At 39.8% G+C, this 12,559-nt stretch overlaps 1 protein-coding gene across 2 annotated transcripts in view; it reads right to left on the bottom strand.

The window, feature by feature from the left end:
• SPG11 (SPG11 vesicle trafficking associated, spatacsin) overlaps positions 1-12,559 on the bottom strand; it is a 63,879-nt gene that overhangs the window by 48,822 nt on the left and 2,498 nt on the right. For both annotated transcript variants that reach the window (XM_048867452.2, XM_048867453.2), the window contains exons 3-9: positions 11,821-12,048; positions 10,266-10,464; positions 9,485-9,622; positions 6,376-6,833; positions 3,530-3,675; positions 2,500-2,632; positions 1,938-2,093 (exon numbers count right to left, since the gene is read on the bottom strand). In XM_048867452.2, coding sequence (XP_048723409.2) covers positions 1,938-2,093; positions 2,500-2,632; positions 3,530-3,675; positions 6,376-6,833; positions 9,485-9,622; positions 10,266-10,464; positions 11,821-12,048 — 1,458 coding nt within the window. The remainder of the gene's footprint in view (positions 1-1,937; positions 2,094-2,499; positions 2,633-3,529; positions 3,676-6,375; positions 6,834-9,484; positions 9,623-10,265; positions 10,465-11,820; positions 12,049-12,559) is intronic.

Raw genomic sequence — 12,559 nt, 5'->3', positions numbered from 1 at the left:
GTTAAAATGACTGTCATGGCCTCCCAGCGGCTATGTGCACTACTGCATGAGATCAGAGTTCAGTTTCTAGGTTATGATCTCTTTTCCCCCTGGTTGGCATGGACTACTGAGCACTCCTGAGACAGGAGCTCAGCCTCAGGAGAAGGGAGAGTGAGCCAATGTGTTGGTCCAGGGTTCTTAACCTCTCTTTGAAGCTCCGCCAACATGCTATAAAGACTCCATGGCCCAGCTGTGCCACAATAACTGGTTTTCTGTATATCCACTAGATTAAAACCCAGGCCGGTGTTAAGGGGTAGCAAGCAGGGCAATTGCCTGGTGGTACACACAACAGGGGGCCCTGCGAAGCTACATTGCTTGAGTTTCGGCTTCAGACACATCCCCACATGGTGGGACTTAAGCTTCGGCTTTCTTCCCTGGGCCCCAGCAACTCTAATGCTGGCCCTGCAAAACTCCTGTAGGTTTTGGCAAAGCCCCTGAAACCTGATTGTGGCCCCGCAGGAGGCCTTAGACCGGGGCAGGCAAACTCTTTGGCCTGAGGACCGCATCGGGTTTCTGAAATTGTATGGAGGGCCAGTTAGGGGACGCTGTGCCTCCCCAAACAGCCAGGCATGGTCCAGCCCCTGCCCGCATCTGACCCCCCTGCTTCTCGGTCCCCTGACCGCGCCCAGACCCCCCACCCCTAACTGCCCCCCACCGCCCCATCCAACCCCCCCTCCTTCCTGACTGCCCCCCCCCCGGGACCCCTGCCCCATCCAACCACCCCTTCTCCCTGATCGACCCTGGACCCCTCACCCCTAATTGCCCCCCACCCCATTCAACCCCCCCTCCTTCCTGACTGCCCCCCCGACCCCTCCCCATCCACCGCCCCTGTTCCCTGTCCCCTGACAGCTCCCCTGCTGCCCCATCCAACCCCTCCTCTCCTTCCTGACTGCCCCCCCCCGGGACCTCTGCCCCCATTCAACCCCCATTCCCCACCCTCTGACCGCCCCAACCTCTATCCATGCCCCTGACCACCCCCTGCCCTCTATCCAACTCCCCCCTGCCCCCTGCCCATGCTGCCTGGAGCGCCGGTGGCTGGCACCACAGCTTCACCAGGACAGGCAGCTGCGCCGCGCAGCACAGAGCACCGTGTCAGGCTGGGCTCTGCAGCCCTGCCGCCCAGAGCACTGCGCCACGCGGCTGCAGGGGAGGAGGGACAGCCTCCCGGGCCAGGAGCTCAGGGGCAGGACGGTCTCCCGGGCCGTAGTTTCCCTACCTCTGCCTTAGACCCCTGGTTGAGAACCACTGTGTTGGTCTACAACAACCCTTCCGGTTGATATGGGAGTAGCATTTACAGGTTTTAAAGAGTCCTATCTTGTTCTCTTTGGCCAGAAAGATCATGACACAAGGCTTTGGAAGTGGGATTGTAACCTGGGGAGCAGGGAAAGGGAAAAGTCTTCCATAGAAGAAGAAAGGGGCAGGGGAAATAATACTTTGCTACTTTTTGAAATTCAGAATTAGGAGTTTACAGAGATATCAACTCTTATGTTACACATTGGCCCTTTTAGGGTCTGATCCTGCATCCTTATACATGCAAATCTCCCACTAAGTCCAATGGGGGTTACACATGAGTTAAGGCTGCATGATCAGACCCCTACTGGCCTCCCTGATACTCGAGCTTGATCAGTTATTTATCTTAGTTATTTCAGCTGATGTGCATTTTATTCAGCCTAACTTTTCATCTCCCCGTTCCCTGTAAATATGATCTCTGATTCAACGTAATCTCCAGCCTAAATTCATTTGTGAGAGCGAGAATCCTAAGAGAATAGTTTTGAAAAACTTAGAACCCGTGTACAGAGTTTGGGAATCTTAAAAATAAAGATGTGCTATTTAGTCCTTATTCATGGAAACAGGACCAGATATGAGCTACTACATGTTATCCATGTTAATAATCTTACCTTTTGTGTGGATAAAAATCTCTCTGATTTGTTTGTTAAGAAAAGCCAAAGTAAGGTTTAGCAGCTGCTCAGAGAAGTGTTTACTCTGAGCTTCCAAATCATTTTCTCTGATTGCTGAGCAAAGTAAATCTAAAGCTGGCTTCAGTTCTTCCACACCTATAATCATATAGGAAATTAAAACCACACACACAATAAAAGATGATGGATCACATTACATAACAAGAATTAAAGAAATAGGCCATAAAGGTAAGTCACCTAAATCTTTTACACTGTGTAATTAACCAAGTCACACCTTGCAAATACACTACTTTCTCTTCACATTAAAAATGTTTAGTGTAGCACAATATTGGAACACAGCCAAACAGCTTAAATATTGAAAGTCTTGTGCAAATTTTCTCTCATTCACTTGGAGGGGATAAACCTAGACAGAGTATTGCCATCCAAACATACACCTGAGTGTGAATAAATGAAGTGGCAATTTGACCTAACAAAAAATTAACTACTTACAAATAAAAAAGCAATTAAATTGAAATGTTAATGTTGCTTAAAATATTTGACTTACTTCTCAAGTAAAATTGGGGTGTGATATTGGTAGATTGCTCTGGTAAGGAACAGGCTGAAGTAAGATTGAAAAGATTCTCTTTGCTCTTTAAAAAGAAGTCTACTGTGTCTAGCTGACGGTTCTCCAAACCAGCCTAAAGAAAGATGCAACCATACTGTCACAAATATTCTAAAAAGGTGCATTAGTGAATTACTGATAATATTTTTTCTTTAAGTTCAGTGATGATAAAGTGGAAGCATATGGGACAGAAAAAAAACCAAAGCAATTTAGATACAGTGCCAATTCAGCAATGAATATTATACATCTCATCAGGGTTTAAAAAATAAATAAAACTTGTCCAAGATCCTGGACTGAATAGTCAGACACTTATTAAGGAAATAGTGTAGGGTGACAGTTTTAAAGGTCCAACATTTTACCAGCCATCATGACTTTTAACCAATGCCCTCATCTAAAAGATGGAACTGCACCCTTGAAAAATTCGAGAGAGACAAGCAGTTTGTTTGTTTTGCCAGGCAAGTAAACGATAATGTTGTGCCTAAGCTTGTAAGTTTTCATACTGGATCTGCAAGGCTGAAATGGTAAAAGCAAAAATGGAGTTCTAGTGACTTGTGAAATATCAACTGTTAAAATCATAGGAAAGAGATAGTTGTAAACATGTTGATTTGGCAGATCAGTACAAATGTTTTCAGGACCAATATTTGTCCATGCACTCGTCCAGGGCTCTTGATCAGGAAAAAAAAAATCACTCTCTCTACAGTATGTTAACTTTTACTTTACATTTCCTTATTTTCTTGGATTTCTAATGCTTGTTTTTTTAATAACTACAATATTCTTGCACTTTTTTTTTTTAACCCTTAAGTTACTGATACACTCTTAACCTTAACTCAACTTGTTGTGGGGGTTTGTTTGTTTGTTTGTTTTTTGGACTGGTAAAATTATTATTAATGATGAGAGACTAAAATAAGTTACACACACTTCTTTAAGGACATATTCTCCTGATCTATAATAGATAAACTACATTTTATTTTACCTCTAATGCATGTATGGGAATCGAACATCTTCCCCACCCATTGAGATGACAAAGAGAATCTACAATGCCAGCACTTCCATGGATTATCAGTCTATTCAAGAATTCCTCTTGAGTTAAACCAAACAGAATCAAGGAGAGTCCATGCTCTAAATAAAAGAATGAAAATGACAGTCAATACATTGACAGGTTTCAGAGTAGCAGTCGTGTTAGTCTGTATCTGCAAAAAGAAAAGGAGTACTTGTGGCACCTTAGAGACTAACCAATTTATTTGAGCATAAGCTTTCGTGAGCTACAGCCCACTTCATCAGATGCATAGAATGGAACATATAGTAAGAAGATATGTATACATACAGAGAACATGAAAAGGTGGAAGTTGGTGTCCAAGAGAAGCTGAAGAAAACACAAGAATGTAGTTTGAGTCAGAGAATTAAGTGACACAGCAGAAGACCACTGTTTGGAAGGTATCTTGGAGCAGAGTGATCTACCTATGTAAATATCCATAGAATCTGTTTTTTCCTACCTAATATTTATGTTTGCAGTGTTGTTGTAGCAGTGTTGGTCCCAGGATATGACAGAGACAAGGTAGGCGAGGTAATATCTTTTATTGGAGCAACTTCTGTTGGTGGAAGGTACAAGCTTTCGAGCTACACAGAGCTCTTCTTCCTCCTTGTCCCTTCCATCAACAGAAGTTGGTCCAGTAAAAGATAATACCTCACCTACCTTCTCTCTCCTGATACTAAGTCAGAGAGGTTCAGGGATTCACAAGAAAAACACAATCATTGGTTTAAGGTCAAATTCAGGTATTCAAAACATAAGATTCTCCAGCAGATAAAAAGAATGCATTTAGCAAACTAGTCAATATGGTGTACACCATACTAAGAATATCAGTCAGTATACAGATTCAGGTTTCCTAGTGAAGATCCATGGAGGCAAAAACCTCTCCAGCGCATCATCAAAGATTTACAACCTATCCTGAAAAATGATCCATCTTGGGAGACAGACCTGTCCTCGCTTACAGACAGCCCCCCAACCTGAAGCAAATACTCTCCAGCAACCACACACCAAACACACTAACCCAGGAACCTACCCTTGCAACAAAGCCCGATGCCAACTCTGTCCACGTATTTATTCAAGTGACACCATCATAGGACCTAATCACATTAGCCACGCCATCAGGGGCTCGTTCACCTGCACATCTACCAATGTAATCTATGCCATCATGTGCCAGCAATGCCCCTTTGCCAGGTACATTGGCCAAACAAGACAGTCTCTATGCAGAAGAATAAATGGACACAAATCTGACATCAGGAATCATAACATTCAAAAACCGGTAGGAGAACATTTCAACCTCTCTGGCCACTCAGTAAAAGATTTAAGGGTGGCAATTTTGCAACAGAAAAGCTTCAAAAACAGACTTCAGCGAGAAACTGCTGAGCTTGAATTAATATGCAAACTAGATCCCATTAACTTGGGTTTGAATAGAGACTGGGAGTGGCTGGGTCATTACACATATTGAACCTATTTCCCTGTGTTAAGTAACCTCACACCTTCTTGTCAACTGTCTAAATGGGCCAGCTTGATTATCACTACAAAAGTTTTTTTCTCCTGCTGATAATAGCTCATCTTAATTAACTAGCCTCTTACAGTTTGTATGGCAACTTCTACCTACTCTGTATGTGTATGTATATTGTCTTACTATATGTTCCATTCTATGCATCCGATGCACGGTAGGCTGTAGCCCACGAAAGCTTATGCTCTAATAAATGTGTTCGTCTCTAAGGTGCCACAAGTCCTCCTGTTCTTTTTGCGGCTACAGACCAGCACGGCTGCTCCTCTGAACATGGAGGCAAGGAAACTAACTAGGCACTCCATGGAGTTTGCGTGTGTGACCCTATGAGGAAAGCATGAACTACCTGCCTGTGCAGGAACCACAAAAAGCCCCTTCCTAGATCAAGAGAGAGAGACTGCCACTTGAGAGAGACATCCACGCTGGGGGTGACATAAGGAGAAACGAAGGGGAAACAAAGCAGACAAAAAAGAAAAGAAAAATGCACTAAACAAAGAGACCCCAATCTGATTCAGATTCAGGGTCACAGGCCATCAGTAGGGTTGCCAAGGCTCCAGGATTGGCCTGGAGTCTCCCAGAATCGGCATCAATCTCCCAGAGACCATTGAAAGCAATCCAGGAGATTTTAATAGGATATTTTAAGAAAATGACATCGCCTCACGTTGGGGGAAAAAAATCTCCCGAAATAGCTTCAGTCAGAGTTGGCAACCCTAGCCATGAGGAAGGGCTCTCGCTTTATGGGCCAAACTCTGCCTTCAAATATAACACACACAACTCCCAGTGGAGTTTATATGAGGTGCAAATTTATAACTCAAAGCAGGATTTGGCATTAAACTTTTCATGAAGCTCTGACTTACAACAAGAAGTATGATGAATCGCTGTCTTTGAAACTTAATGTTCTAAATGGCAGGGTTTAAAATAAAACATAGATTTAGCAAATATATCTATACTTCCTATCTAAACCTGAAAATAAAATTGGATGGTTATAGGTTTTTCTATACAATGTAATTATTCACTATGATTGGTGAATTCATACTAAATCAGTATATCAAAAAATTACAAACTACGCACCAATTTGTTTAATTTACACATACTGAATTTCTGTTAAAACAGGGCCACAAAGCTATTGTAGGGCCCTATATGACACTCACCCTCAGCAGAAAAGCATTATGAATTGGGGAGAATCATATTAGGTAGACGGGGGAAGCATATTGTTAGTACAGACCAAAATGTTTTCAACAGAAGTCTTCACCATATTAGTTAAAACCAAAAACCTCACCTGTCTGAATGACACACAACTGCTCCTCTCCACTGCAATCCACATAAATACAGTTTTTGCCAATGTGATAATATGTCACATCTTGCGTCTCTAAATCCCACAGAGCAACAGTCAATCCTTTGTCACCAGCTGATAATGCAAACAGTGCACTAAATCCTGTCACAGATTTACACTCAAGTTTCATCATTTCTTCTAGTCCTCCTGGATGGATTTTTTTCCATTGTCTTCCTATGTCATTGATATTTGCATAATCTTTCTTTGTTGATTCGGAAAGGATATAGACAATGTCTTGTGGAATGGAGGACAAGATCTTCTCAGACGTCTCACAGATTTTATAATCATAATGTTCAAGATGGGGAAGGTACTGGTACCAACGTAAGCAAATGTTAGATACCAAATCTGGAGAGTCAGCTCTCTTTGACGTGTTGCATAATGAGGACAAGTGTGCTTTCCATGACCTCGAGAAAGAGAGAAAAACGTACAACCAAAATCATAACGACAGTCATTTACAGGCTTCAATTTTAAAAGGTTACTTTGACCAAAAACAATAACATAAACTAAGATTTATGGACAACATCTAAAATCCTGCACTCCACCCTCAAAATACGGGCAAAGTAAACTAAAACTATTTTAATATGATGATTTACTTGGTGCAGCTGAGTTGTATGTTTACAGCCACATTAGCTCATAAATTTCACTAAGTTCAGTACTGATCTTTGTTTTTAATTTTCTCATAGAATTTCTCAAGGACTTTGTGAGGTTTTTTAGCAAATAAGACATTCATCAAATCAAGAGAACTATTTTGACTACATAAAGTTGTTACAGCTTTAGATTTAAGAAGTTAATATTAATGGTATATTGTTTATCTCTAAGACTATCCATACATCATAGTTAAAATACTAAAATTAAAATACTACATGTGAACAAAACATATTCAGACTATTTTTATTCTAATTTACTGAAGAAGTCAACAAGCATGTGGACAACGGTGATCTAGTCGATATACTGTAGTATACTTGGACTTTCAGAAAGCCTTTGACAAGGTTTCTAACCAAAGGCTCTTAAGCAAAGTAAGCTGTCATGGGATAAGAGGGAAGGTCCTATCATGGATCAGTAACTGGCTAAAAGATAGGAAACAAAGGGTAGGAATAAATAGTCAGTTCTCATAATGGAGAGAGGTAAATAGCAGGGTCTTCCAAAAATTTGTACTGAGACCTGTGCTGTTCAGAATATTCATAAATGATCTGGAAAAGGGGGTGAACAGTGAAGAGGCAAAATTTGCAGATGATACAAAATTACTCAAGATAGCTAGGTCCAAAGTTGACAGTGAGGAATTACAAAGGGCTCTCACTAAACTGAGTGACAAAATGACAGATGAAATTCAATGTTGATAAATGCAAGTAATGCACATTGGAAAACATCATCATGTAAAATGATGGGATCTAAATTAGCTATTACCAGTCAATAAAGATCTTGGCGTCATCATGAATAGTTCTCTGAAAACATCTGCTCAGTGTACAGTGGCAGTCAAAAAAAGCTAACAGAACATTAGGAAGCATTAGGAAAAGGATAGATAAGACAAAATATCAAAATGCCATTATATAATGCCATGGTACGCTCACACCTTGAATACTGCATACAGTTTTGGTTGCCCATCTCAAAAAAGATATATTACAATTGGAAAAGGTGCAGAGATGGGCAACAACAATGATGAGGGGGATGGAACAGCTTCCATCTGAGGAGAGACTAAAAAGACTGGGATTGTTCAGCATAGAAAAGAGATGACTACAGGGAGATATGACAGAGGTCTATAAAATCATGACTGGCATGGAGAATATGAATAGGGAAGTGTTATTTACTCCTTCACATAACGTAAGAACTAGGGATCACTTGATAGAATTAATAGGCAGCAGGTTTAAAACAAACAAAAGAAAGTACTTCTTCACACAATGCACAGTCAATCTGTGGAACTCTTTGCCATGGTATGTGGTGAAGGTCAAAAGTATAACTGGGTTCAAAAAAGAATTAGATAAGTTCCTGCAGAATAGGTCCATCAACGGCTATTAGCCAAGATCAGGGATGCTACTCTATGCTCCAGGTGTTCCTAAGTCTCTGACTGCCATAAACTGGGACTGGACCAAAGGGAATAGATCACTCAATAATTGCCCTGTTCTGTTCACTCCCTCTGAAACATCTGGCACTGGTCACTGTCGGAAGACAGGATACTGATCTGACACAGTATGGCCATTCTTATGGACAAGGATATGTATTCATCTGTGTCAAGCATAAAGAAGTTCTGGTGGGACTTGTAATAGGACACCATGTCTGTCAGTACTGGTTCAAATCTAAGTCATAGTAGTATGACAAGGACACTATTGTCTCAAGGTTGGTTAGCGGCCTATGGAAAATGGACGGAGACCATCTAATTAATTTCCTAGCAGTGGCCTAAGGACCACACCATTTTTAAACTAAGATGAGCTAACAAATTTGTGCACAGCTGATTTTAGAACTTGCAAAATTTGTAATTAAAATTAAGTAGTCTAGTAATATGTGAATCACCTAGATCAGTGACTCTCAAACTTATTTGATCGCATCCTTCTTCGTGTCTGTAGTTTACGCCCTTCCTGCCATGTACATACACTGATAAAAAAAACTCTCACTAAATATTAAAAACAGTAAGACATTGATTCAAACAGAGCCAATGATCCACTGTAATAAGAGCAAACACAAAACTCCGACTGAGGTCAATGCTTACAATTAAACATACACACTGTGGTGTAGCAAATGGATTAACGTACAGATGACAACAACTTTGTATAATGCTATGGAATCTTAACAGAAATCCGTCAAAATGCAGTGCTATCTAGAGTCAAATGCACAGTGCCATCTGAGGGAGGACCTGATATGTCTGGAGGAATCAGCTCTGCTAGTTATTCATTGTTGTGGATAAAATGTGTGAAGTTTTTTCCTAAAGCTTCTCACGCCCCCGCAGAATACATTCCATGTCTCCCCAGGGAGGTCTTCCCCCCAGTTTGAGAATCTCTGACCTAGATTATGATGTAGCAGGAACTGTAATAGCTCATGTTAGAAGGTATTTATATTTACATACCTGTCTGTCCGGAAAGAAAACCTCATAAATTTCATGCTGTAGTCAGAGCTGGCTAGGTCATCCTCATCAATTCCTTCCAGTCGTGTCACAGGAAGATTCTGAAAAATTTTCTTACAAAATAAATGCCCAGGGAATTCTCTGCAAATAAAGATATTAAAAATAATTCAAGTTACACCGCCTCCAAAACTTTTAATGACTATTTTTAAAATGCAAATTTTCATATTTATTCTATAAAGTCACAAAATTATTCTGATGAAAAACTGGAAGATAATATTATAGAGAAGTGGTCCTCTCTCTAAACTCAACAGCATTCCATATAAATGCATTCACATAATATAAACCCAGAATATGATTCTGCGACCCTATTTCAGGGGAGCAATTCTTGCAGGGTCAAATCTCCAGTCAGCAGTTATCAAATAGAGGTGGTAAATTTAAATTGCTAAGCAGTTCCAATAGAATACCTGTAGATACTTCAAGGAGCTGCTACTACCCAGTGCTATCTGAAAAATCACAATATATCCCTCGCCTCCTACAGCAATCGTACACGAAGACTATTTTTCTGCTTGCTCGAGTGGAAGAACATATGTTAAAAGCACACTGATTTGCAAACTCTGAAGAAACATGATTTTTTAATACGCTTTTACTATATCTCGGGCCCAGTCCTACCCAAATGGACGTTAATGGGAATTTGGCTTCTGACCTCAACAGGCGCAAGATTGGCAATAATTTAAAACTCGCTAGCCTCATAAAAATGTATGTTAAAATTGTGCAGCAAACATACCTGAAATACAAATTTAGATCAATAGAAATGGCACAATTAGAGGAATTAACGATCACAGCGACATTGAGATCGTGCGACACCTTTACCGAAGTGAGGGGAGATATGATGGTTGTATTCTTGTTCTCATCCTGCACGTTTGCTTGGAAGAGTGCAACATCAACATCTGCTAGATGCACACCATCTATTGTATCAAATATGTCTTTATGCCAAAGTCAAAGAAAGTGACAGGTTTCAAAACTCTCCAACAAGCAAAAAATACATAACAAAACATGACAGTGAATTTCTTGTACTTTGTTTCCCAAGGCAGGTGTATATGTATATAGTCTTCAAGTTCTTGCACAGCAAGGTATTTATAATTATTACCTTTTTATGTTTCACAGTAGCACTCAAAGGCCCATTCAGGATTAGAGCTCCATTGTGCTAGGTGCTGTACAAATGCAAAGTATGACATGTGCCCTGCTTCATAAAAAGGTGACAGTCCAATTTAACTAGAAACTCTCTGCCACTAGAGCACATATTGAACACTATTTCTACATCCACTCTCCCTGCTGCCCCGAACTTCACTCTTGGACAATATGTGTTTTTGATTATAAAAGAAAACTTCGCAAAGTACAGTTTTAATTAACAATGACTAGAGCAGAAGAGGTCTTTTTAAATTTTGGCAGTACAAATTGCAAGGTTGCTAGAATAACAGTTTTAGACTGAGTGGACTGAAGTTGAAGTAAAACAATCACTCTGAATAGTAATTAACGTAATGAATATTGGCCTATTGGTGAGAGACTGCTTGAAAAATGTTCACAAGCCTATTTTTGAGTTCTGGATAAGAACATGGAGTAGGAGCATTAACAAGAAGTCAGCCACCAAAAATGATGCAATGGACTCCAGTCTCATATTAGAAATTGTACCACTGCTATTTAGCAAGACAACAAGCTACAGAATTTGATCAAATTTGAACGACCTTATCTAGTTGTCTTGGAAAGTACAACCTATAAATTACTTTAAACAAATATTTTGAAGTTACTAGTATAAGTCTGTAAAACCATTAGGAATGTAATTAAAAATCAACTAAAATCTAAATACTATTAAAAAAACCCTGGACCTCTCTAAACATGCCTTCACTTTTTTTGGCAATTGCTTATTGCCAGACGCAGTTGGAAGAACAAAATAATGGGATTATTACACAATGTAAGAAAAATTAGCTGGGAATAGAGATAGCTGAACAGTTTGTGAAGCAAATGGCCACCATCCTGCCCACAAGAGACCAAAAAGTTAGCATCTACAGTGTAATAATGAAGCTCCACTGGCCTGATGAGACCATGTTGGTACCTGTACTTCAGCTTTTCACATTGAACTATGCTATCACATGGACTAGATGGATGAAATAACTTCAAAATAGCAAGGCTTGAATTTCCTTCACGAAACTTGTGTTTAGTCCTGAAAGGGTATCAAGAAATATTTTTTTCCTATTATCTACATTCTTTTTCTTCATAGTATGACTTTACTTTTTTTGATCAATTATATTGGGAAACAGTCTCCCTCCCATTGCAAAGGATACATATCCAACCAGAGTTATCTAACAAAAATAGAACCCCTCTACAAAAGTTCACATCTGTTATTCTTTCCAAAGCTTGTGGAGACAAATCAAGGATAAAGCAGTCAAGTGCCTGTAATTCTGTATCTTCTCCAGGAAAATCAAGGTGCACAAGAATAAAATTATTCAACAGCAGCAAAGATGTGCTCTTTTTAAATGACAGAATCCTCACAGACGATATTGAAGAAAGACCTGTAAAATTATTTTTAAAGAATCAAGTTTTTTACATATCCAGATTGGTAGTTTTGATTGGAGAGACACTTTAAGATTATAGCTTAAATTAATTGTTTTAGCCTTTTGACCAATGTAGTGTGCCAAGATCACTGTGGTCAGAACAGTTCCAAGAATAGCACTAATTTATTTAACCAACTGCTACTACACAAAGCCAACAGGGGGAACACAAAACACCATTTTCTTAGACACTAAAAATACTAATTTTGAAAATAAAATATTTTAGCAAGGAGACTTTAGGGAGAGGGATCTTAAAGTTATTTAATGTATCAAGGCCCTGATCCTGCAAAGATTTACATATCTGCTTACATATCTGATTGACATATCTGCTTTATACAGTGACTTCAATAGGCTAGTCACTGTGTAAAGTTAAGTAATATGCTTAAGTCTCTGCAGGACCAGCGAGAATATTTTCAACTATAGAAATTTCTTATTTTCATTTGATCAGGTGAAGTGCATGTCCGTCTGTAAT

The sequence above is a fragment of the Caretta caretta genome, chromosome 10 (assembly GCF_965140235.1).
Source record: "Caretta caretta isolate rCarCar2 chromosome 10, rCarCar1.hap1, whole genome shotgun sequence".
NCBI lineage: Eukaryota > Metazoa > Chordata > Testudines > Cheloniidae > Caretta > Caretta caretta.
This window is presented reverse-complemented; position numbering and strand designations above follow the sequence as displayed.